This window comes from Ambystoma mexicanum, chromosome 1p (assembly GCF_040938575.1).
Source record: "Ambystoma mexicanum isolate Mex_15411 chromosome 1p, UKY_AmexF1_1, whole genome shotgun sequence".
NCBI lineage: Eukaryota > Metazoa > Chordata > Amphibia > Caudata > Ambystomatidae > Ambystoma > Ambystoma mexicanum.
The window spans coordinates 805,337,674-805,364,282 of NC_090921.1; the positions used below are offsets into that span (position 1 = coordinate 805,337,674).

The following is a 26,609-nucleotide window of genomic DNA, read 5'->3' on the forward strand; positions in this document are numbered from 1 at the left end:
CTGACGTATGCTTCAGGAAACCTGAATTCTCTGAGGCAGAACTGACAGCATTGTGGACACAGTTGTCCAGCATGCTGATGAGCTGTTTGGGACTGGAGACCGCAAAAACCACCCAACAGCAGAAGACCACCATATGGTGAGAGGTCGTGGACAGCATGACAGCCATGTGGACTGTTCCCCGGACAACCATGGACTGCCGCAAGCACTGGGATGACCTGCGCCTGAGAGCTGAGAGTGTCCAAAATCATTGCCACCCACAGGAGGGAGTCCTCAGACACAACAGAAGGGACGGTAGCACCCCTCACCCTCATGCACTGGGAGGAAACATGCATCTCCATCCTGCCCTTGGAGGGCATCAAGGGTGTTGGGACACAGAGGCCGGAGCTTGGACCCAAGATGATGGTGATAAGTACAAAAAATTCATGTAAATGCTATTCCTGCATCCAAATATATGCATCCCCAAGCAGAGAGTCAAACACATGTCTGGCACAGCAAATGGCCTAATCAAAGATACATGCAATGGGATGCAGGTAAAAGTAACCATGTACAAGCACTGTTCCCAATATGCACAGTGCCACACATTTGTGCCAAGGGAGGACAGGACATACATTGTAGGCCCACCGGACACACAACAACAGGCCACCTTGGCAGACCAACATACAACGTGCACTCCCACCACCCACATGTAGATGCACACAACGGAAACAATATACCAGAGACGCCTCATGCCAAGAGCAGCAAACACACAATGTGGCATGAATGTAATGCAAGCCTGCAGTCATGACACCCAGAATACTAACTGCATGCTTATCTCTTCTCAACAGGCACACAGTCCTCAGACAGTGACGCCTCAGGACCGACATCAGGCCTAGAAGCTGCATGCAGACCTGCAAAGGCAAGCAGGCCCAGGCAGCAGGGCAGTACAACTGCCATGTCGCAGCCACCATCAGCCCCACCACCATCAAACCCACCACCAGCACCATCGCCACCTACTGCTGCAAGTGGCACAGCTGCAACCCCCATAGTTGTGGTCAGTGGCCTCACTGTCCCTTCTGTGCCCTCCAGTCCACCAGGCCATTGTGGTGTGGTTGCCACAGAGGAGGACTATGATGATGGCACAACATACCCCTCAACCTGTTACAGCCCCTCGTCACCCATAGCCCCCACCACTGCCACTGCCGAACCTCCGTAGCATCGATGCACGCCTGAGTGCAATAGAGGCCCAGAAGGGAGAACTCACTGCCATATCACAGGAACAGCTACAGGAGATGAGACTCATGAAGGAGTGTCTGCAGGCCTCCAGCCACAGGAGTGCCAAGTTCTGAGCTGTACAACCACAGCCCTCCTCACCCTTGCACAAAGAGTGAGGGAGGGGAATGAGATCACCTCCTCCACTGTAGAGTTCATGAAACATGCTATCCAACTCTGCCTGGACAACATGCAGGCCAAGGGGTCAGACCCACCCACATCCGTGACCACCACTGAGGGCTCCAAGCAAGACAGTCCAACCCGCTAGTCACAGAGACTACGTCCCACATAGGAGTCTACCAAGAGCTCCAAAGCCAATCAGGCCCGCAAGTGACAATAACACTGACTGGGTGCTCCACTGGGTATGTTTGGGGAAGGGGTGGAGGGGAGTGTTTGGGGTGGCGGTGGAGGGGGGTGTTTGAGAGGGGGTGAAGAGGGGTGTTTGGGGAGGTGGTGGAGGGGGTGTTTGGGGAGGGGTAGACGGGTGTTTGGGGAGGGGGTACAGGGTATGGGTGCATTCACGTTTCTATTAAATACATGCGTTTCACTTCATGCGTATTGCACTGCCTAGGGTGTTGTCCCAGGCCATCCATTGGGTCACCCTAGGTGGCCATGTCTGTTAATAAAATCTTTTTGCATTGGGGGGAGTGTTGCATCCTGGTATCTGTAGTGCATTTTGTGTGGATGTCCTGTGGGAGTTACAATGGCCTGCTCAGTGACTGCTACATCTAAAGTCATGTGCTACCCCAGTGGGTTGTGGCCTGTTATGTTATGTTAATGTTAATAACACTTGCACCGCGCATGTTCACCCAAGGGCATCTTGGCGCTAAGACTAGATCAGCATACTAGGTAGCTCTGGAGCTAGAATAACAGAGTTTTCAACAGGCCTTAGAATTGCAAAGATTCACAGTACACCAAAGGTCTACGGGCAATTAATTCCATAGTTTGACCGTGGCAACAGAAAAAGCTCGACCCCCAACCCTACATAGGCAAAATTTAGGAATCACAACAAGACAAGCATTACTGGAGTGGAGAGACCGTCCCAGAGTAAAAGACAGCTTCCTGGTGGTAGTATGCCCGGTGGAACAAACAGAGGGATTTAAACTTAATCTTTTGGCTACTGGGAGTCAGAGAAGAGAACAAAGTAACAGACTTATATGTGAGCCATTGGGAGTAGAGATGGCAACTCCCAAAGCAAGATTCTGTAAAAGCTGCAGGCGGTGTATCAAACAAAGAGGCTGGGCCAAAACAAGAAATTGCAATTATCAGGCGGCTTGTCACCAGTGAGGTGACTACCGCAGGGTGCAGGTGAGCAGGTATAAAAGGTAAAACCGTGCGAAGAATTTTAAGCAAGAAGTGGCCTGTTTTACAAACTGCACTCACCTGGTGAGCCATCAACAATGATGAAGAGAGATAAACTCCCAGATTCTTGACCACCGTCACTGGGATGGGAAGAGCACCCAGCTCAGGTGGCCAAAAAGAACAAACCCAGGAAAGAGAATCAGAAGGGGAACCCACCACCAGAACCTCTGTTTTATCCCCTTTTAAGTTGAGCAAGTTACCGTTCATCCAGCCCCTCACAGCCACCAGGCACACACACAAGCGAGACGATACCTCAGCTTAGTCAAGATCTAAACAGACCAGGATCCGGGTGTCGGCATACGAATAACAACTAAAGCCACGGGAGCAGATGAGAGCAACTAACGGCTGGACATAGATGTTAACATCAGGGACAAGGCAGAGCCCTGGGGAACACCACATGAGAGCAAGTGAGAAGAAGACAGAAAAGGTGGAAGAGACAGCAATTGGCCCCTGTCAGTCAGGAAGGATGTAAACCAGCTTCTTGTTCCTGTAGACCTCCTCTGAGGTGTGGGGGGTGTGGACCACCAGAACCACATGCGTACAATCCAATGCTGCCACCACATTGGGCATGTCCTCAATGGCCTAGAACTGGACATTGGTGGTGTTGAGCTGTGCCATGGTGCTGGGGAGGGCAATGTGTTGGCCCACATGGCATAGGAGGGCCTCCAGCACCTGCTCCAGTACTTTGGAGAATGCAGGCTGCGATATGCATGCAGCTGGCTCACAGAGTGCTGGAACAGGCCAGGAAGTGCAGGACCGACACCAGCTTTACCAGCGGTGGTATGGCTGTCCTGATGCCGATCCTGCTCCCTATGTCCTCCTGGATGTGGGTGAGGCGTTTTCTGATGGTCTCCCTGTCAAGGCGCTACAGGGTGAGGGTCTATGTGTCTGTGAACTTCCATGGTGTGCCCTTGTACGTGGGATCACCACACGCCTCTGCCTCGCCACCCGCATCTCAATCTGCAGCATCCTCCTCTTCCTTCTATCCCTGTCCTCCTGTCGCCACTGCTGGTACTCCGGCCATAGCAGCTGTAAATCAACATAGACAACGTCCAGGTCCATGTTAGCATTATGGTTGTGCTGGTCAGTGTTTTGGGGCAAGTGTGGCCCTTTAGTACTCTTCCTGTGTGCATTGGAAGCACCTGTGGCCTGTTTGACATCACCTGTGTCCATTTATCGGCTCCTCTGAGGTGTTGGTATCTCTGCCTGAGATTTGCTGGTAATACTGTCAAATTATTTCCAGTATTACTGGCAAATCCGTACTCAGACTTTACCGGTATCACTGTTGTGCTGGTAATACCGGCGCCAGGGTCTTGGACATTCGGTATTCCATTACCTACATTACCAGCAATGGTAAGTCTGGAAGGTCCGGTATCCGGTGCCAGTATTACCGTCAAAGGTGTTTCCACCTACTTGTAATTTGCTGGCACATTAAAAGTTCAGGTAAACAGAATTACCAGCACTTTTAACATTTAGCAGTAAACTTGTAATGAGGCCCATTGACTCACTTCTTAGATTAATATATCATCCAGGAACCACTAATATTTAGATTTCTTTTTACCAAATGGCACCCCTTTAGTTTCCCCAAAGTTCAGATCTAATTAGTTTAATTAAAAAGAGTCCCTGGCAGCTATCAGATTATTCTGTAGAACTTTTCAGCAAAGTTGTCTGCATAAAGCAGTGAACGATATTGCATACCATTGAGGGTTGGGGCTAGTTTCTCTCAGACAAGGCACAAGATCTGACACAATCTGTATAAACAATAGTGGAGCAAGCGGACACTGCTGTCAAATCCCCCTGTTTGTCTTAAACACCCATTGCTGTATTCCTATATACTAGCTAAATCAGTTTGAGTAGTACTTCTCGAATCCCCATCCCAGCTAACTTTCACTACAACATGTTTCTATCTAATTAATCGAAACCTTGTCTCCGATCAAGAAAAGCCACATGAAGAAAAAGGAAAAAGCTAAGCTAGCCAAACAAAAATGGCACCAACTTCACACCTCACAGACCAACCTTGCAGACGCTACACTTCGACTACAACATCGACCCAACACCAAGGCTGCCCGACTTTCTTTAGGCATTACGGAAATAGAATCGTTGATGAGCTGCCTAGAAAAAATTCAATACAATGCCAAAAGATACCCAAGCAACTTCTACCCCTTTAGACAGAAGACTTCAAAGAAACAAACGGAAAGGAGATAGCCACCTCGGACGCAACGATAAATCCTCCATTGCCTATGTTGACCATATCGAAGCCAACAGACCAAAACCTACTGACGAAACAGGTCGATACCTTTCAAATATTCTCACAAAACAAAAGCATGATTGTGTCACAAATGACCAAAGGAAAGGGGGAACAAAAGAACAATAAACAGGCTCCAGAGCATTCTTAAGGAACCTAACGCTGCTAGCACACCAACCTTCAAATAGACAACAAAAGATCTGAGATATTGGAGAGAGCAATACAATGAACATAGAAACTGGAATACATACTAATCAACAACCCATAACACTCCCTACAGAAAAGACTCAATATGAGGACGAACTTCAACAAGAAGCTCTGCTCAATCTATCAGTACACATGGACGACCTGAGACGATTCCTAATGAGTCTATGTTAATAATCATCGATGAATATGACATTGAACACTCCGAGCACTCCATCTCCATAGACTTCACATGTGAAGATATATCAGACATGATTTCTGATTGCTCGACAGGAAACCCAAGAACACCAGCAGCGAGGTCGACAATGGCACTCCATCGTCCTGTCAGAGCTTGACCACACAAAACCACCGGAGTGTGAAACACAACGATCAATTGAGATCAACTAACTAGGAAATGACAACCTCCAACTGCCGATATTTGTCGATCCATGGAACCACAGAGACCATCACACTATCAAGTTGGTAAGGGTCAAGCGACGAAATGATACTCTGATACTCAACAGGACGAATGTTCTGCGATTCTTTAATGCAATACCCCAACTGAAGACTATCCGATCAGAGGACATCAATGTTGTGATATTCGATGATGATCTTATATTGGACAAGGTCTGCATCGAACTCCGAGACAAAGACGCCATGAAACACATTCTATTAATGGAAAAAAAGCCTCCTTAAGTTGGGTTTCCAATGCTCCGAAAACATAGAGACATCCCTGCACGACTCACAAAGACAGAAAGATTCAAACATAAATCCCTCAGACATCAAAGATCAACGGAGCAGGTAACAACAACAAAGGAAACGTATAACCAAAGCACATGGAAATTCCCCAATATTCGCCAATGGGACCCCGAGAGAAAGCCCATATCATAAATTGAGAACTAGCTACACGAAACATTTCATATGGCGTGAATTAGATGAGACCCAAGAGAAATGGACCAACGATGTGAGAGACAACTCATAACCACCAACAATTCAACCTGATTATGGCTGGTCACTGTGCTCCCTGGAACACCAAGGTCATTGCCATCTATGCAATCAAGCAGACTCTGAACTCGAGACCTTTCAAATCATATGTCTCCAAGAAACAGTGATCACCCAGACGCCATGCTGCGATGGATATCTGACCTTCCTGAACCCAGCTTTACAACAAAAGCATGGGAGAGCCTCCTCTGGTCTGTTGACCTTGATCAAAATCGATCTAGACTGGAGCATAGTTGACACCTCGAATATTAACCCATGGACACAAAATACGATCATAAAGCTCAAGAACGAAGACAAACAATGAAACCCATTACATACCAAACTACTCCAACCTAGTTTTCTGGCGATTCTCAATCTATACTGGAATCCGGTAGCCGTTAACGAAGATATATTTCTCGATGGCGTTTTCACTACCATCGATGAAACTGCTGCCAAGTACCAAAATATTGACTTCATCATTTGCAGGGATCTTAATATTCATCTGTTTGATATAAATGGCCATCACATAGAATATAGTGCTCTTTCAACAAGATCCTGCCGATGGGCCAAAGAAACTACAATCAGAAATCTCACCCTTACAGGAAAAACCACAGATGACCAAGACAAAATAATGCCTATTTGGACACGAGGGAATTCCAGAACTATAATTGCTTATATCTACGTATCTCCAGGTCTCCAAGATGCAATAGTGAAATCTGACACCATCTCGTCCGTGAAAAGTGACCATCACAAACTTATACTATATGGGGCAGATCTGATTCAGCCGAGAAAGAAACAACAACTTCCACCAATGGAAATAAATGGTGCCAAGTCAAGACTGAGAATAAGTCAAGCTCAATTACCCATCTTACCTATTTCCTTTCAAAAATCGAACAAGAAAAACAGTGAAAAATTGAACTATGAATGGCTTTTGATTCCCTTCCAGAAAAAGAGATCCAATCAGGAAAAAAGATCCACAAACATCAATATACTCTGAACTTGCGGATTAAAAGAAAGCTCTTCGAAAACAACTATGTCTGCCGAGGAAAAACATCAATGAAGACAACATACAAAAAATTTAAACGGCTAAACAACCCTACTCCAACTGGAAGAAAACACACACTATGACTTTGCAACAAATGGATGCAGAAGCCATTCTCGCAACATTCAAAAACCGTAACTCCAGAGAACTATGGAATTTGCTTAACAATAACATCCAAAATCAGAACCAGCTTATTTCAAATGTAACAGAAAGCAAATGGATTCAACACCTTTCGGCTCTCTACAGATCACGACACTCAGATTGCATTACCACTGAATCTCATCAGACGAAGAAATGGAATTTAACTTGGGCCAAACAAGACTTATTGGTGATGATCAAGAATCTCAATCCATCCCGTGCCCCAGGCTCAGATGGCCTATCGAACGCCATCATTAAACAAGCTCCTGAGATGTGGGTGAATCTGACGGATCAACTATTCACCCTAATCGATAAACTAAGTCAGATCCCCGCGACCTGGAAAACGGCTATGCTCATTCCTATCTACAAACAAGGGCACAGGGACGATCCGTCTAACTACCGATCAATCGCCCTATTAGATCCCTTGGGCAAACTGTTCACCACCTTTCTCTTGAAGAAGCTTACAGAGTGTGCCACCAAAACAAACAGATTTGCCACGAGACAAACCGGATTTACTTCTAATGTGGGAACCAATATGCACCTTTTTATTCTAAATCTCATCAAGCATGAAGCCATCCGGAATAAAACCCAAGTCTGTGTAGCATTCGTTGACCTCCACATGGCCTTCGATGCAATAAATAGACAGAAACTTTGGGACAAATTACTGGCCTGGAAATGCCCAATGGAGATCATTGAGCCGATAAAGCTCCTTTATTCCAGTACTTCAATCTCCATCAGACTTACAAAAGACGGTGTCACTACAATTCCCATAAAGACATGGAAAGGTCTGAAACAAGGTTGCCCCCTTGAAGCAACCCTGTACAACCTTTTCACAGCTGATTTCGAAGACCATATCAAAATCCACTCACTCAATCCACCTAAGATCAACTCCGTCTCAAACCCCACCATGATGTACGCCGACGACATCGTCGTGATGGACAAAACGGCATCTGGCCTACAAACTAGCTTGCTAATGATGGAAGACTACATGGAAATTAACAAACTTCAAATCAATGTAAAAAAAACAAAATCATAAATTTAGCAAACCAACAGACCAAGAAAAATCGACGCCTTAAGCTCACCTTAGAGGGCAAAGAGCTTATAGAAGTGACTACTTTTTTTGAAATAGTAAGACATTACAAGACCGTGCACCGGTCACGAGACCCTTCATCCCCCCTCCCTCCCTCGGAACGATCCCCGCTTGATGTCGGGTTCAGTTTCATATCAGTTCTAGTGTTGTTGTTCGGCACTCATGGCTGCTATTGAAGTGTCCGGTTGCTCGTAACAGTTTTGTATTGGAGGTGGAGACTGTGAAATTGAGACGTCATCTGCATTTAACAGGTATGCAATGTAGAGGCCTCAGGGAGGCGTGCGTGGAGGGGCAGAGTTCGTAAGTAGTTCCTTTCGGTATCTTGACAGTAGGTGACATCTTGGAGCCATTGCTTTAGTTTTGGTGGCGGTCCTCTGCCCCAGTTGCAAGCTATTTGTCTGCGTGCCAGGACTAAAAGTAGGTTTGCCAGTTTTCTGGTATGTTCTGGTAGTTGGTTGGTTAGACCCAGCATGGTCAGTGTTGGGTCAGGTTCTAGTTGCACTCCTATTATAACTAAGATTTTCTGTAGGACTGCTGTCCAGAACGCTTCTATTTCGGAGCACGACAATGCCAGGTGGACAAAGTCGGCTTCCGAGTGCCCACAGCGAGAGCAGGAGGCGGATTTTGTCATCCTCTGGGCATGAAGTCTTGCTGGAGTGTGGTAGACCTGATGGACAAAGTTGAAGTGAATTTGTTTGTACCTTGTGTTTATTGCCACTTTCTTTGTGAGTCGTAGTATGTATGACCAGTCTTTGTCGAGTATCGTAGTGCTCAGAGCTTTTTCCCACCTTGTTCGAGCTTTTAAGCAGCGAGTGAGTTTTTCTGTTAGCAAGGCTTTGTAGATATTTGACACCAGGCGGCCATCACCTTGGGCTTGAATCACTCCATGGAGCAGTGGCCAGGTCGGTGGTTGGAGCGGGAACGTGGCAAAGCTGGACTGCATGGCGTGTCCAGTTCGGTAGTACATGAAAACGTCGAGGGCGTTGTTTCCAACTTTGTCTCGAGCTTCCTGAATCGAGAGGAACGAGCCGTTAGGAAACAGGTCACCCAATGAGTGGATTTGCAAGTTTCTTGGTCCAGAGCTGGAAAACCTTTTCAGATGTTATGGGTATCCCTGAAATACTTCTCACCGGAAGGAGGGGAGAATATCTGGTTTGGATTCCATTTCTTTTGGCGATTTTTTTCCAAATCGTGTGCGTCGTGACCATTGTGCTCATTGGCGTGGAGGGTGTCGGTGGTTCGTTAAGTATGACTGCGCGGAGAAGATAGGGTGTTGCTAGAGCTCTTTCGATTTGCACATGTGGCCGGATGAAGTGTGTTGCATACCAATGGCTCAGGAACTGTGCTTGCGCTGCCCAGTAGTAACTTTCTATATCGGGTAAAGCCAGTCCGCCTTGCATTATGGGCAGGATCATAGTGCTGTGTGCTATTCGGGTAACCTTGCCATCCCAGATAAGGTCAAGAAGGATGGACTTGATTCGCCGTAAGAATTTTTGCGTGAGTAGTAGGGGGATGTTTCTAAAGAGATAGAGTAATTTAGGGAGGATCCCCATTTTTGCTAGGGACACTCTGCCCCAAAGTGTGAGGGGAAGCGTTTTACATCTGTTCACTTTTGTTTGGATAGTGTCGAGTGTCTTCTTGTAGTTGTTTTGCATGATGTCGGTGCTGGTTCTGGACATGAGGATCCCCAGATATCAGACCTTCGAGTATTGCCAGTGGAAGCCGAAGTCGTCCTGAAATTCTTTGGTTGATTCTGTGAGAGTGAAAATTATCGATTTTGCATTATTGATTTTTAGTCCTGAAAAGTTGCCGAATTTAAGGACTGCTCGCATCACCAGATTCAGGTTGTCATAAGGGTCGTGAAGGAAGAGTGCTATGTCGGCGTAAAGTGAAACCACCATTTTGTGTGGGCCGAAGGCGAGACCTCTGTGCAGATGATAAAGCCTTAGGTCGGACGCAAGGGGTTCCATGACCAGGGCGAAGAGCAATGCTGACAGTGGGCAGGCCTGACTGGTCCCTCTGCGTAAGAGGATTTCAGAGGAGCTTTTGTTTCCGAGATTGATTTTAGATGGCGTGTATTTGTAGAGAAGGCCTATCATTTGGATGAATCGTTTGCCGAGGCCCATTCGTTCTAATATTGCAAATAGAAAGAGCCATTCCACAGAATCAAACGCCTTCTCGGCATCGAGAAGTACTGCTACCGCTTGGTTTTCTGGGTTGAGGGACTCCATCGCTCCAAACATTCTTCTGAGACCGAATGATGTATTTCTACCTGGAACAAATCCTGCTTGATCCGCCAGAACCATTGCGGGCATGAGTGGCATCAACCTCCTAGTCAGGATCTTTGCAAAAATGTTGTTATCCAGGTTAATTAACGATATGGGCCTGTAGGAGGTGCAATCGTACTTGGGTTTACCTGTTTTGTGTAGGAGAATGATATTCGCCGTGTAAAAAGTTGGTGGAAGTTGGTCTTTGGCTATGGCTTCTTTGAAGACTTGGAGCAGGAGCGGGGCAAGAATATCTGCGAAAAATGTGTAAAATTCACCTGTTAGGCCGTCCGGTCCTGGGGCTTTGGTGCTCGGTAATTCTTTAATGACTTCTAGGATCTCCGCTGAGGTGATGGGTGCGTTCAACGGCTCACGTAGGAATTTCTGCTTTTCCTTCCCGTCGAAGTTCTGAAGTTGCCCAGGAAGAGGGGTGAGAGGAATTTGGTAATTCTCCCCCTTCCCGAATTCAGTTTATCAAAGGCCCTTTTTGACAGAAGGGTAGCTTGGGATCCAGTGTCCACCAGTGCCAAAATTGTACACTGCCCTTGTATCTGGACCGGGGCATAGAATCTTCCCTCTTTCTCCTCAAGGGGGCACAGATAATGTACATTTTTGGAGAACTGGTGGGTTAGTTTCTTGGTTTTGGACACTGATAGAGAAGATATTTGGGCAGGATTCTGTTTGGTGTCTAGGGAATCTGAAAAGAAAAGGTGACAGCTAGATATGGGAGAAGTTTTGGGTTCCTCTGATTCTGGTTCTGGACTGCCCCCTCTGTTTGGAGGCAGTCGCCAGGATGGGTCTGAACCAGGGTATTTTCCTGCAGATGATTCTGGGGTTGGATGATGGGCGGCGCTAGCTCAGTACCCACATCTACCCAGTCTGGATTTGGATCTTTTGGGACCCATTTTTCTTTGGGAGGAGTTCCCCCATCTCCGAAGGAGAAGATCATTTTCCCAGAACCCTCTGAGGATCCCTCTCCTTCAAACTGGAAGATTTGTACCTCCTCCCCAAAATGGGTCTTTTTGGGCTCTTTATTTCTCCTACCGCCTCTCTGCTCTGTGGTTGGCAGAGTTTCAGGGGCAGGAGCTTTTGGTCCTGGTTCCTGGGTTTCCCAGGGCTTTTTTTACAAGTGGGGAAGGAAGCTTCCTCTAAGGCTTTACGCCCCCCTTCCCCTTGTACCTCCTCCCTGGGAACCGGTGGGTTGTCGGGGTTCTTCCCCCATCATTGCTCTGGAGCACCAGGTCCTGATTTTGAGGCATTCTGTGCCGGCATGCTCATCTGAGGGTTCTGTTGAGCCCTCAGCATGCGACCCAGATCCTGTGCCATGTTTTGGACCTGGCGCTCTAGTTGTGACAGCCGCTCAGGCTGATACAGGGTTCTGTTGTCTCCCCTGGGCTGATCCCGGGAGGGGTAGCTATCCCTTCTCTGAAAATACCCTGGGTTTGGAAAATGTGGGTACCCCTCCACCCTTGGCCTCCCCTCTCCCAGATTGTCTGGGCTCAGGAAAGTGGGTAAAGAAGGATGGATTATTTTGGGGTTGAAAGTTTTGTGGGTACCTGGGGAAGAAGTTCTGTCCAGGATTTGGGGAATTACTGCACTCCTGGGGGAAGTGAGGAGGGAAGGTCCCTGGGTTAGCTGCTGTTTGGTTGGATCCCCCCCTTGGGCTGGAAGAGTCCACACATAACCCAGGATGGGTCTATTACCCTTGTAGCGGGGGCTGATGTAGTCAGGGGAATTAGGGGTCCCATTTGTGGGATTGCCTCCCTGGCTCGCTGTCTGTGACTGGCCCGAGGGCCTTCTGGGCTTGGGGTTGCTTTGATTCTGTGCAGGCAGGTTTTTAGGCCCCCCCATCTCTCAATCTAAAATGGGCGCAACCTTCACCTCTGCCACGTTAGCAGCAGCAGGGGTGTTGGTTGGTTTGGGAGTTTTTGTATTATTTTTGTTTTCTACTGGCTTTTGCACCTCAGAAATTCCTGTGGCTTATTCAATGACCCAGTCTAGTGATCTTTTCTCGTGAAAGTCTCTCACTAGCTGGGTCATGATGTACTTGGGGAGAGCGTGGAAGAAAGTATTCACAAAGTCTTTGCTGTCAGTGCGCACCCTTCTGGTGGTCTGCACAAAGGCACGCTTTAATTCTTGAACAAGTTCCTGTGGGGCCTGATCTTCCCCACATTGCAAGTTATAGGCTGCCTTGCGAGCCTGTTGAGGATTTCTGTGCACAGAGAAATGTTTCAAGATGGCAGCCCTATAGGTGGACCATCTAGAATGATTTTGGTCCTCCAGCCCCGCAAAGAAGCTGGAGTACTCTGGAGAGAAAGTCCATTTCACATATTGAATACAGCTTTGGCTGTCCTTCAAATGGAAAGTTTCCATTGTCTGTTCAAAGAGCTCTAGGTGCTCCCAAACAGAATATTTTGCGTTCTTATGATAGGGCGTGATGATGCTCCTTATCGCTTTGATTTGTTTTAGGGGGTCCTTGATCAAGGCCCTTTTTGCCTTATTGGCCTTCTTGGTTCAGGTAACCCTGGTCCACTCCTCCTCTGACTCAGAGGCACTGCACCCAGAGGTGCCCGTCTGGTCTTCTAGGCTCTCCCGGATTCTGCGAGCCTGGGAAGGGCTGGCAGAATGTGGGGGCCTAGTTTCCTGCATCCTGGGGCGCTCAGAGGAATCTTCTGATTCCTCCTTCTCCCAGGATTTGATGAGTACCCCCCCACTGTTCTAGCTGGGCAGAGGTATTCAGGATGTCCTTAGTGGGCCTACTCTCATGGAGTTCCCCACTAAATTTTACAGTACTTGGGAACCCATACCCAGATGCCCGCCCATCCAATCCTGGGAGGTGCTGGTCTATGAGCCCCATATTCCTTATCTGATTGAAGTCCGCCATCCCTGTGGCCCTTGGGTCATGTGTGCCAGTGGACATGAGGGTGGAAGAGTCCAGGGATTGGAAGAGATGAAGGCCTCTGGTACTAGGGTTCCTGAGGTTAAGCTCAGGTGTTTCCCTTTCCCAGCTAACCTCATCTCTCTCAGCCCCTGCTCCCTGTTGCCATGCAAGAATCTGAGCTTTCTGTTCCTCTATCAAGGCCTTGCTAGTTTCTATCAATCGCTCTTGCATAGCTACCTGTCTGTGGAGCCTCTCATTGTTCTCACAGAGAGCCTAATTTTCTCTCTGTGCTTCCTGTGTCGTTTTAGAGTACTGGGCCAATTTTTGCTGCAGGAGGGTTACCCCCTGAGTCCTGTCCATACTGGCCTGGTCCTTCCTTGCTAGAGCATCTTCCACCCTCCTGCTGTGCTTTAACAATTTTTCATCGTCTTTTTGGAGGTCACCCAGTCCCTGAAAGGCCAGGTGATTTTCTTCTATCTTCTCTTTTAAATAACAGACTTCCTGGCCTTTCCTGAGCAAGAGTATGCCTCTGTGCAGCCAGGCCGTCCCTCCCTCTTTGGAGCGCACCAGCTTTCTGGTGCTCTTCATTAAATTCTGCCTCGGTGTCCAGGTCTTTCAGAATTAGTTTATTATTATCTTCTTTTTCTTTGTCTAGGCAGCTTTGCAGGGTGACTACCTGCTCTGTGCATGACTTGTTGAAATGTATTTGCTGTTCTAGCTTTTTCTGGCTCTGCAGTAGAGAGTCCAAACTTTCTTGGTACTCCTTCTTCAAGGCCAGCATTTGTAACGTACCTGTTCTACTTTCTCCTGCTGCAGGATACCCATGTCTTCTTTTTATTTTGGTTAGGTACTGCCTACTTTCATTTTGTGATTCATGGCTCCTTTGCTCTACAGAGTCCAGATCAGTTTGGGCCTTTTCTAATGCTCACAGTTGCTTATTTGCCAGATCGTGGCCCTTGGCATATTTGTCCTGTATTGCTCCACTATGGAGGTACAGATATGCCGCTATTTTGGCAATCTTGCTTTGCTCTTCCTTTGCCTTAGGTCCATATACAGTTCACTCAGGGCCACATGTAATGGACCCTGATCTTGCCATATGTATAACCCTGTTGCAGTGGTCTGTTCTGTAATTGCCTGCAACCACACATTCTGATCCTGCTCTGTCCATTCACCCCTTACAAATAATTTATGCAGCAGGTGTTCTTTAGCCATATTGATTTCTACCAAAGTCGCCATTCTGGATATTAATTTTCTTCCTGACTTACAGATTTTATTTTATTTTTGCAAAACAGACCAATTCCTTAGAGCATTCCTATTAAGGGGTGCTTTTCTCAGTGTAACACAGCGTGTAACACAGCGTGGTAGTCCAACAGGGTTTATGTACCCCGTTAGTTAGCACACTGTACAAGTGGTATATCTAATTCAGAAATCCCGGACGAGCCCCCAATCTTGTAAGTGATTTCAACCCGGCACTTCACCTAAGCCAACGCCTAGCGTGGGATGCACCATTGAAACCCTTAATTATATATTTTTGTCTATAAGTTCTTTTATTTCTGAATGATGTACCCTTATATCACGCCCCTCTCTTTGAATCCCCTCCCGGTCGCACTGAATCAGGAAGCAGGCTGTTTTGCAAAGTTCAAAAGATTTATTTTATGGATTTCACAATATCTGTATATCACACTATGTCAATGGTTTATACAATGATCACCAATGGGGTGATGTCAGATGAATCTCTTTAATCATATGGAGTAATAATAGGAAAAATAATGCAGCATGGAATAATACTTTGTGTGGGTTCAATCAAAATGCAATGTGATTACTCTTTCCCCCTGCACACTACTCAATCCCCCCAATAGGCAATATAAAGAGATGGAAGAAGAGAAATCAGGTTTCAGGAATACAGAATTCCACAAATACAGTATCAATCCCAACTTCCCCCAGCAAACATAGAGAAAAACAGGAATGATTGCAAACTTGTCAAATGGTTTTGAATGTGGCTTTAAATGAATGGGAAAACACTGCTCATGGATTTAATTCATTAAAATATATTCAAAACTAGTGGGAGCCTATTTGTATGGTTTTAGATAAACAGTATCAATGATTATTGAGTAATAGGCAAGTTGAAAACTTAATTCTGAGGTCGGATGCAATGAGCAGCTATTTCACATGTAAGAGATTTGAGCCAAACGAAAAATTTGCGGCAAACTTTTCTGCGTGTGGTAAGCGCACTTGCGGAAAAACTATAAGGAGTTGGGATGCGGTTTTGGATTCGTTGGAAAGCTGAGAATGTTAGCTTCAATTTGTCACTTAAATTTCATTTCTAGCATACACGGTGAAGTTACAGAGGTTTTTGTGGAGGTAGTTTTTTTTTCAGAAAGAGTCAAAATTTGCATAAGAAAGATGCGCTTTTGAAATTACAAACCAGATTTCTTTACACTAGGGAGACTATAAAGCCACAAGCTAATATATAATATATTAGCGTAAAGATGATTTTAACACTACTGTTACCAAAGGACTTTATGGATGAGAGAAAGATTCAGGTAAAACAAAAGATTTTCTACAATGCAGTTCTGGATATAATAAAATGGGTTTGGATAGGAATACTTATGGATAAGATATTTGCTAGGGACAATCCTATGCTACGGACACTCACTACCACAGTTTGGAATGGACCCGTCAGGGATCTGGTCAAAGATTTCTGGACTGGAATTCTGCTAGCACACCGGACGGGACCCAAGGTGCTCTGGTTCTGCAATCAGCATGGCACTCTGGACACTGCACGGTGGAATTGAACTGGATCTGACGGGTTGGTTCTGGTTCATAGCTATCTGGTCACAGCTCTGCTCTACTGGGTTGGATCTCTGGATTCTGGTAAGAATTCTTAACAATAAAGCAGAAACAGCACAGCCAGGCTGTTCTTTCTGGTTTCCCTTGGAGGTCTAGGGTAAAATCTGGTTTCAGGATTTATTAAAGGCCAAGCTGAGAATGGTTCAGCTTTGGAAATGGGCCTTTCTGCTTTCAAAATTCTGGAGTCTGGAGTCTGAAGTCTTGGATATGGATTTCTCTTGCAAAGTGCTCCGCAAGCAATCGGATGGTGGGTGAATGTGTCTTCTAGGTCCCAAGCTGTCTCTATTTATGTATTTCCTATAGGGGCGGGTACTAGACACACCCCTAGGTATTCTATTGGTTAGGGTATTTCCTTTCCCCTGATTTGAATAAGGAAACAGAGTGTCATGATGACGCTTTATTTTAGGATCCAGGGAGAACCTCCCCTTTGTTTCTGCACAGAAAATCTATTTTTCATACAAGATATATTTACAATTTTACCAACTTGCTAGCAATAGCATATTTATATCCCATATTTGGTGGAGCAAGTATTCATCCGAGCCCCGTCTCAGTATGAGCTTGGGTCTAGATTTGGCAATATTTTGCACTTTTGGTCTGGTACCCAATGTCAGATTTGTCCACATTTTTACACACATGTGCACATGATATCTGGGGATAATCATGTGAAGTTTCATGTTTCTGGCATCACCACAATTGCTATAAAACCACAAATTCTGTAGTCATGTCCCTGAACATAGCACAGAGTTCTGAGTAGTTTTAAAACGTGACAAGAATTTTCATATTAACACTACTGTATTTTACACATTTTTACAATTTTGCACAGTAATATGTCAGTCCTTTTCAAAAATATACTTTCTTGTGCTTTAAGAATGCACATAACTGTCTGTCCCGCCCCCAAAGTTTTGGTGGGTCAAGAGCAATTCCCGCCCCTTTTCTCTAGCAGGGGTTTCTGTTGACACTCGCATCTGCATATTCTTTTCATCCAAGGGAGTCCTTTGTCTCTCACAGGAATAGCAGAGCAAAATCCCCTCCCCTCTTCATTAACACCTGACTGGGAGTTTCCTGGCCTTTGATGAGAAGCAAGCAGGAGAGATTCCTTTTGTTGGAGCAAACTGTGGAATTTGCTTTGAAGTTCTTTGGCTGGTATCTGTTTACTTTAAAACCCAACTTGTTTAAATTTGTTTTTGATAAAATAAACTTTACATTTTAAAAATAGGCAAACAAATCTCTAATTCCAGTCTTTTTAAAACATAGAGATTGAATAGTGGCAACCTATATTGCTTTTGATGGCAAGTCACTTAATTTCAACCATGTGATTTGAACTGCACAGGTTTAAGCTTCCAGTGTGTTTAAATGACAGCTTTCATACAGGCGGCCGACGGTACTGCGCCCATATTTTACAGATTTTCACAAACAAGCACACTTTTTAATGTGTATATTCTTATGATGGATTCTGCTTCTTCTGACATTGTGTGCTTATGTTGATTCCTTAAATAAGGTGATGGTTAACACCCAGCAAGGATGTTGGATATTTTCTGATGCTTGGAATCATTATTTTGTAATTTCAGCAGCCAAGGAAAAACAGATTTCAGAGCACTTCTGGGTTTTCCTTGCAATGAAGCACTGCCTTTCAGGTAGTTTCCATTTCACTCTGTGGGCAACCCAACGACAGGTTTTCTCAGTGTGGTCTCCTGTTCCCCTGCTGACACAGGCAAAGTAGATTGGCAGCCACCTTTTCCGGTTTCACTGCGCAATTCTCAGAGGTTTAGCGTGCATAGGGCTTTTTGCAGCCATTTTGTTGGCTCTGGTGAAAGCAGCACACATTGATGTCGCATGGCAGAGCCTAGTGGGTCAATACATCCCACAAAACACTCTTAGATGATGAATTTCCACTAGGCAAGTGTCTGGCTGAACATACTCTAGCATCTCTGAGCGGGAAAGCTAGTAGGTCCCCAAGTGAGGCCCCAGTTCCTGCTAGCACAGTGATCTTCTTGGTCCATGCCTTCATAAATGGGAACAAAGCCCCAGCACTTTTGAGTATCACAGCCATCCAACGACGGTAGGTTCGAGTGGACCAGATCCTTTCTGGACCATCCAAGATAATTAGGGGGACTGATGGCCTTAATGGATGCCCTCTGGCAATCGCGGAGTTCAGTGGGAGAGGGGAAGCCTCTCAACTTTGTGTCACCTCTTTTCAGTGTCAGGAGCCTCAGGAAGAGGTGGTCCAGAATAATAATAATTGCTTAAAAAGATGATACACAAAGCTCTGCTTGGGAGAGGTTGGACCCCCAAACCCAATGCCCACCCAAATGTCCAGTGGTGCTGGCTGCGTTATCCAATTTAGCCTACATATGACATAACACAAGATATGTATGTATATATTTTAATGTGTTTTAAATAGCCCCACAATTATTGCTTATAGACTATGTATAAGCACCTGTGGACTGTGACTTTAAGACCTACATGAGTGGCTGTGAAAGAAGAGAAAGGGAGTGGGTAGGAACATGGGGAAATGGATTTGTATCAGCACATGGACAAGTAAAAGCTAAAAGTGGAGTTTGTATCTGTAAGAAGGATAAAAGGTGGTATAGTGCAATAAAGTGTTAGTAAAAATGGAGGGTAGGTGGCATATCATTAGGAAAATTGTTGTGCTATGAAGCGAAAATGAGTCTCCCTCATTGTATCTAAGCTGCGCTTTCTTCGAACAAGCTCCAAAATCTCTTACCTTTGTAGACCAGGCTGCTCTTCACCCCTCTGTGGGATGAGTTGAATTGGGACTCGCATGTGATCTCTCCTCTGGTCCAGGTCTCCATGGGTAGGACAATGTGGTTTATGAATGTCAAGGTTCCACCTCTTCCTCTGATTGCACTCATCAGCCCCTGCTGTGGGATCCCAGAAATGTTCCAGGACACCCAGACCTGCCCAGAAACAGTCCTGACCACACAGGCCAGAGGGACAGTGCTCCCAGGAACATCCAGCAGGGGTGGGAGTGTCACAAGCAGCACTGACGTCCTTTCCGTGTAACTGTCTGAGAAGGAACACAGGAGACACATCTCTTAATCCATGGTATATGGCACATACAGATTTCTAATTATTCCAAATTTCCTAAGAAGAGCAACATCCATTTCTAGGTTCAACTATGCTAATCTTCTTAAGCTTTTCGTTGTACAAGGGGCTCAACAAATTGAGGGAAGAGCAACCTTGACATGTCTGTAATACAACAAGCACACACAAACACAGACAATGGGCCTCATTACGACCCAGGCGTTAAGGGTTAACGCCGTCGTTAACCCTTAACGCCTATTCTGATTTTAACGGCTACTTTTAGCAGGTAAATCCGCCATCCTCCATGGTGTAAACGTAGTGTTTGTAGTAAACGCAGCGTTCGATTCTATTGATCGTACATTACTCTATAAGAAACTTAAAAAGCACAATTGTCCAAATTCTTTACTAACTCTACTGATGCTACTGCTTTCAGAGACAACAATGCAGGTGCGCCTAACTTTTGAGGGTATCCTCTCTGCACCCATTGTTACTAAGCAAGGACTGAAACAGGGGTGTACGTTGGCCTCAAGCTTATTTAACTTTTTCATATTTGACATGAGAGAGATTTTCACTAACATCTGTGTGACACCCCAAAATTGGGAAATAATAAGATCAAATATCTACTCTATGCAGATGTCTTGGTTCTGTTGTCCCAAACGCCATATGGTTTACAACAAATGTTATAGCAGTGCACCGTAGCCAATAACTTGAAAATAAATGCAATTAAAACACAAATCGTAGTGTGCAACAACACTCTCAAGTGCAGGAAAAAGAGTTATTCCTGGATACTTCAGGAAAAGGTACTTGGAGTGGTGGAACAATACAGATACTTAGGGTTCATCTTCACGAATTTCACCACCCCGAAAGTCCAGAACTGGGAACTCAAATGTAAACTGCAAGCTCTCACTTCACAGGCCAAGATTCTTGCCTTTAGATTTGGCAAATTTCCGTCCAAGCACATATTATCTTTCTTTCAAATGAAAGTAGAGCCAATACTCCTATATGGGGTTGAGGCCGGAAGTCCACGAAATCGAGAATACTGGGACAAAATAGAGTCTAAATTTTGGAGGCAGATCTTGCAACTACCCAATTGCACCCCGCTTCCTATGATACGTTTTGAGTTGGGCTCATTATCCCTGCATTCGCAGGCTTTGTGGAAAATGTGTGCTTTGTTGCGGAAGTGTCTGTTGGGCATAAATGTACCTATTGTACTGAGTATAGTAGCACAGTACCTGCTGTCAACGCCATGTGGGTTTCCCAGTAAGTGGTGCTCATTTTTATTTAGTGCTATTGCTAATGCTGCTATAAACATTGAGATGTTGGTCGCCAATCCAGACCAAGCAAAAAAAAAAGATCTTTGAATATGACTGGATAATTAATCTAGCTGCTTGTCAAACCTATAAGGCCTTTGATGCCTCACTATTTGGGACGAAAAGACATAGAGTGATGGCTGAACACTTAATTAAATGTCCCTCGCCGCATATTCGACGGCAATATGTGCGGTTTCGATTTAATTTATGGCACACTCGAGAGGTTCTACAGAGGAGAAATTTAATTATGCCAAACCAAAATTTCTGTCGAAATTGTTAAAATAAGCAACAAAAAGAATCTCTGTAACATTTGATAGTCGTATGTCCTGGTTTAAGTTTGCTTCGTATGAAACTTTTTCTAAATATCTTCACAATATATACCGATGTGGATGAGATGGTAATTTGGAAGTTGATTTTCACAAGCCCAAGATTAGCCGTAAAGGTTGCTATTGTATATTTTCTTGAAGCAACTGTCCCTGATTTTGAATCTACATAAATCCATAAAAAGCAAAGAAAGTAAATGGAAAAGTGGATAATGAGTGATTATGGAATTGAGAGCTGTGATATGTATTGAGCGGGATCTCTCTTCTGATTGTAATGAAGAGGGTGAGTTACCCCAAAAGATGTTTTTTTTATATACAGGTGTCTCAAACTTAGCAGGGCCGCCGTGCCCAAAGTGCATTGTCTGTTCTCCAAACTGCATTGATAGCCCACTCCCACACCGTACGGGTGTCTCAAACCTAGCAGGACCGCCGTGCCCAAATTGCATTGCCTGCTCTCCAAACTGCACTGATAGGCTTTTCTCCCACTATACAGGTGTCACTCAAACGTAACGTTAGATGGAATTGTGAAAGTTAGCATGTCCACTCTTAGATGGAAGTGTGAAAGTTAGCATGTCCGCACCTAGATGGAATTGTGAAAGTTAGCATGTCCTCACCTAGATAGAAATGTCAAATATTAGCATGTCCACTCTTAGATGGAATTGTGAAAGTTAGCATGTCCACTCTTAGATGGAATTGTGAAGGTTAGCATGTCCGCACCTAGATGGAATTGTGAAAGTTAGCATGTCCTCACCTAGATAGAAATGTGAAATATTAGCATGTCCACTCTTAGATGGAATTGTGAATGTTAGCATGTCCGCACCTAGATGGAATTGAGAAATATTAGCATGTCCACTCTTAGATGGAATTGTGAATGTTAGCATGTCCGCACCTAGACGGAATTGAGAAATGTTAGCATGTCCACTCTTGGATGGAATTGTGAAAGTTAGCATGTCCACTCTTAGATGGAATTGTGAAAGTTAGCATGGCCGCACCTAAATTGAATTGAGAAATATTAGCATGTCCACTCTTAGATGGAATTGTGAATGTTAGCATGTCCGCACCTAGATGGAATTGAGAAATGTTAGCATGTCCACTCTTAGATGGAATTGTGAATGTTAGCATGTCCGCACCAGACGGAATTGAGAAATGTTAGCATGTCCACTCTTAGATGGAATTGTGAAAGTTAGCATGTCCACTCTTAGATGGAATTGTGAAAGTTAGCATGTCCACTCCTAGATGGAATTGTGAATATTGGCCTGCGCCACATCTAGATGGAACTGTGAATGTTAGCATGTGAAAGTTGCATTTAGAAAGTGTGCCCTATAGCCTCTCCTTGAATTTTAGAAATGTGCCCAATAGCCTCTCTGGTAAATGGAATTTAGAAGTGTGCCCAAGATCCTCTGTGAAAGTTGCATTTAGAAGTGTGCCCAATACTCACTCTGTGAAACTGCATTAAGAAGTGTGCCCAATAGACACTCTGGAAAGTTGCATTTTGAAGTATGCCCAATAAGCTCGCTGTGAATTTAATAGTGTCCCCAATAACCACTCTGTGAAAGTTGCACTTAGAAGGGTGCCCAATACCCCCTCTGTGAAATTTAGAAATGTACCCAATTACCCAATAACCTCTGTGAGAGTTACATTTAGAAGTGTGCCCAATAGCCCCTCTGGTAAATTGAATTTAGAAATGTTCCCAATAGCCTCGCTGGAAAATTGATTTTAATAGTGGGCCCAATAGCCTCTCTGTGGAAAATTGAATTTAGATATGGGACCAATATCCTCTGTGAAAGCTGCATTTAGAAGTATGCCCAATAGCCACGCTTTGAAAGTTGTATTTAGAAGTACTACCAATAGCATTCTGTGAAAGTTGATTATAGAAGTGTATCCAATAGACACCCTGGAAAGTTGCATTTAGAAGTTTGCCCAATAGCCTCTCTGGAAACTTGAATTTAGAAGCGTGCCCAGTAGATGCTCTGCGAAAATTGCATTTAGAAGTGTACCCAATAGCCTCTGTGAGAGTTACATTTGGAAGTGTGCCAAATAGCCTCTCTGATAAATCGAATTTGGAAGTGTACCCAATAGCCTCTGTGTGGAAAATTGTACTTAGAGGTTTCGCCCAGTAGCCTCTCTGGAAAGTTGCATTTAGAAGTTTGCACATTGAAAAAGCATATAACCCATCATATCACACCACCACGCTTACTCTCTCCTTTACATCACCACTCAACTAGAACACAGTGATACTATGACACCATTCGGTATAACTGTTCTCATACGAACATCCGCCGCTTACTCCACATCATTCTATGTAAACACTGCTGGTCTCACACCCCCAGCCAGGCGTTTTCCTCAGGCCTAACGCAGCCACATCCGTTCCGGATAAATCCTGCCAGAACGAACACATTCTCCTGATCTCTCAACCACCACACCTACCGATGATAAGCAGCTATTACACAAGTGCCGCACGAGCTGCACACATATCCGGTGCTCACACGCACCTTTTTGACTCTCCCTACTCTCTCTACTGATCTGAACTGCGGTTCCCAAGGGCGTTCAACCTACCAGCGCCTTCAGACCATACCAATGGTATATAAGGCGCTATATAAGTGCAAAATAACATAACATAACATAACATATATCACTGTATTTATTTGATTTCTTTTAATGATTAATTATCAATATATTTATCTGACTTTTAGGGATTATAACTCAAAACTCATTTATTGTGTTTTTTCTTTTGTGTGTTAACCCTTTGTCTATGTGGTGATCTGTTGGGATATCCTGTATATTGTATATTTTAATCATGTATATGTTTCTTTCTATGTTTAAATGTTAAAGATTTGAAAAGTTGTTTTTAACAACTAACCAAATAAAAAAAAATAATAGTAATAATTGGTGTAATTGTGACAATACCAGATGGCACACTCTACAGCTGTATTTCCAATTATAGATTTGTATGGTTTGAGGCACAAGAAGATAAAGTAATTTCCCCAGAAACAGGCATTTATTTTTTAATGTAGTGTCAGATCTAGGATTAAATCAACATCTCCAGCAAATTCCAGCGTCAGTAATACTCCCCCTAGATCACATTTCCCCAACAAAGGAGTGGGTGGACTCCCAGAAAAATAACATGTGTAAAAGTGAGGTGTAATACTTGTACTCCTCAATTCGACACTCGGCCCCATTTCCGTGCCTTTCCAAAGTGCAGCACGGGAGCAAAGCCGCGTTTGCATCTCTGCTTTGCTTGCCTTCTTTGTCTTGGAAGAGCACCTGATTGTATGCCTGCATTGCATTTTCATGCCTGCATAAAACAAAGGGATTCCTATGAATATGCCTCACATTTACACCTGGTAATTAGCAGAGAGATTTCATAGGAATCCCTAATAAAACACCGCCTGCAAAGCGTTTGCCTGCAGCATCTTAGTTTTCACAAAAGAGAGTAAAGTGAGTAGAAAAGGGGATTTCATCTTGATTTACTCTTCAAGAATGCAATCTGCTTTGTCAGTGAATACAAGTGCATGCAGGAGTCCCAAAAGCATGAAGTGCACACGTTGGCGGTCCCGTGCAATTTTGCATACTTTACAAAATTACACCTACGTGTTTTTGTTTTGTTGATACTGTGGAATGAATCAAAGTTATGTCATGTGTTAGTTTTAGCTCACAAGTGGTGCTATGAAAGAAACAACTTGTTGGAAGACAGCACATTTTGTGGATTTTTGCCTCTGTTCTCTGCACATCAATATATCTGGATCAAAGTTCCTATAAATTAAATATGTTCCCTTTGTCATTGTTAGAGATGCGATTGCTACTCATTCTGAAAATGCCAGGGAACAGATTTTGGGGCCTAATGGGATATGCACACATGCAGCTCTGTGTGTGTTCAGACAGGATTCACTCGGTTCCATTCACTTGCTGATTCAATGATGCAGGGCAGTGAATGCAGCACAGATGGCGTATTGCAGAACGAAAATGCCTTCCATGGTTCCCTCCATGCAAACATACTGCCCTCACACATCAAACACTTCGGCAAACTATAATTATACCCACAAATAACCTGCACTTTCACCTACACCCTGTGCAAACACTCCCACACTCTGCACATGGCACTCTGCAAAGCTCGTACATCCACTGACTACATATGCACCCACACACTGTACTTGCACCCTCACACTGCACATACAGCTTCACATTGCACATACAGTCACTACACACACACCAATATGTTTCTTGCACACACACTCACAGGCGGCACATGCACAACACATACCATGAACGCCCTCACACTGCAAACACATCTACACTCACACACTATCTATATTGCACGAAGGCAAATCAAATGCACCCTCACACTCAAAAGCACACTCACCATGCAACATGCACATTCATTCAACACATACGCAATCCCACAGAAGTTACACCCGGAGAATACACATGCACACATTCACACAGATACACACACACACACTCACACATACTGCACAAATGTCCACACTATGTACATACACATGTTCATTGTGCATGTACATACACTGCACATATATATTCATAATGAACATTTATCCACAAAATCTTCATTCACCCATACACTGTTCATACTCCTGTACAATGACCCTTCATATACACAAACACACACACACAGAATCGCACACTGGATATATTCCCACACACGGCACATATATCTACAACATGTACATACAGCAACATATGGTAAATATACCCCAAAACTGCGCATATACTTGCACACTTCACATACACCCACACTGGCGCAAACTAAGCAGGGGTGGGGTGACTAACCATCTGAGAACTTTCTACCTCTCATGTTTTTTGACAGCAATCAAGGCAGTGCTGTGACCCTGAAGAAAGTTGTCAAATTGAATATAAAACTGAAACCGGTAGGCCTTGTTTGACCTTTTGTTTTGAAGCAATAGACTATTGGGTTGGTCAAAATGTCTTTTGTTAGAGGACAATTAGACTCTTCTAATAACACCACAGAAGATTCAGAGTACATTACCATCGGTAATGTCAAGCTGGCACACCAATTTACGGCTGACCAACTGGTGAGAGCTTTTTTTATATATTGATTGTTGTTGTTAGACGCTAAGCAAAAAGAAAGAATAAAGTAGAACATATTTCATTTGCAAAGCATAGGACACACAATCTAAATTTCAAGAAGTGTGTTTTTTAGATTAAATGGTAACAGTGACTGTGATAGAACAGCGATAGGGCTAGTCTGTTGACCTATCCCCTCACCCTAGATAACCGGCCCATCAGTGCCACCTAGGTATATACCACCACACAAAGGACTAGTTAGATTCATTGGAGGGCAAGCTATGTTAGAGTTACACTATTGGTAACAGTAAAAAGAAAAGTAATTTTGAGTAGTGACCTGATGTTTTATTGTGTGACACAATACTGGGGGAATTGTCAGGTACGATACCCCAAAAAGTAAAATAAACAGTATTTTTGGCCTTTACTGTAAAACCTTGCTTTGAACTAAGCTGCCAATTCCTCAACCTTTCTCTCACGCTTACTATAAATAATCACAATTAAGAAACACACATCCCTACTTCCACAACCATTTCCTTCCCCCTTGTCCCAATTGTTTTCCACCACTAAATGTGTTTTCGTTTTGGCTAATTCCCCTTTCCCA

The 26,609-nt window shown here is 44.4% G+C and overlaps 1 protein-coding gene across 1 annotated transcript in view; it reads right to left on the bottom strand.

Annotated features, from left to right (window-relative positions):
* Window positions 1-26,609, bottom strand: part of LOC138513341 (uncharacterized) — a 46,085-nt gene that overhangs the window by 13,461 nt on the left and 6,015 nt on the right. Inside the window, exon 3 of the mRNA XM_069628142.1 lies at window positions 19,013-19,315. Coding sequence (XP_069484243.1) covers window positions 19,013-19,315 — 303 coding nt within the window. The remainder of the gene's footprint in view (window positions 1-19,012; window positions 19,316-26,609) is intronic.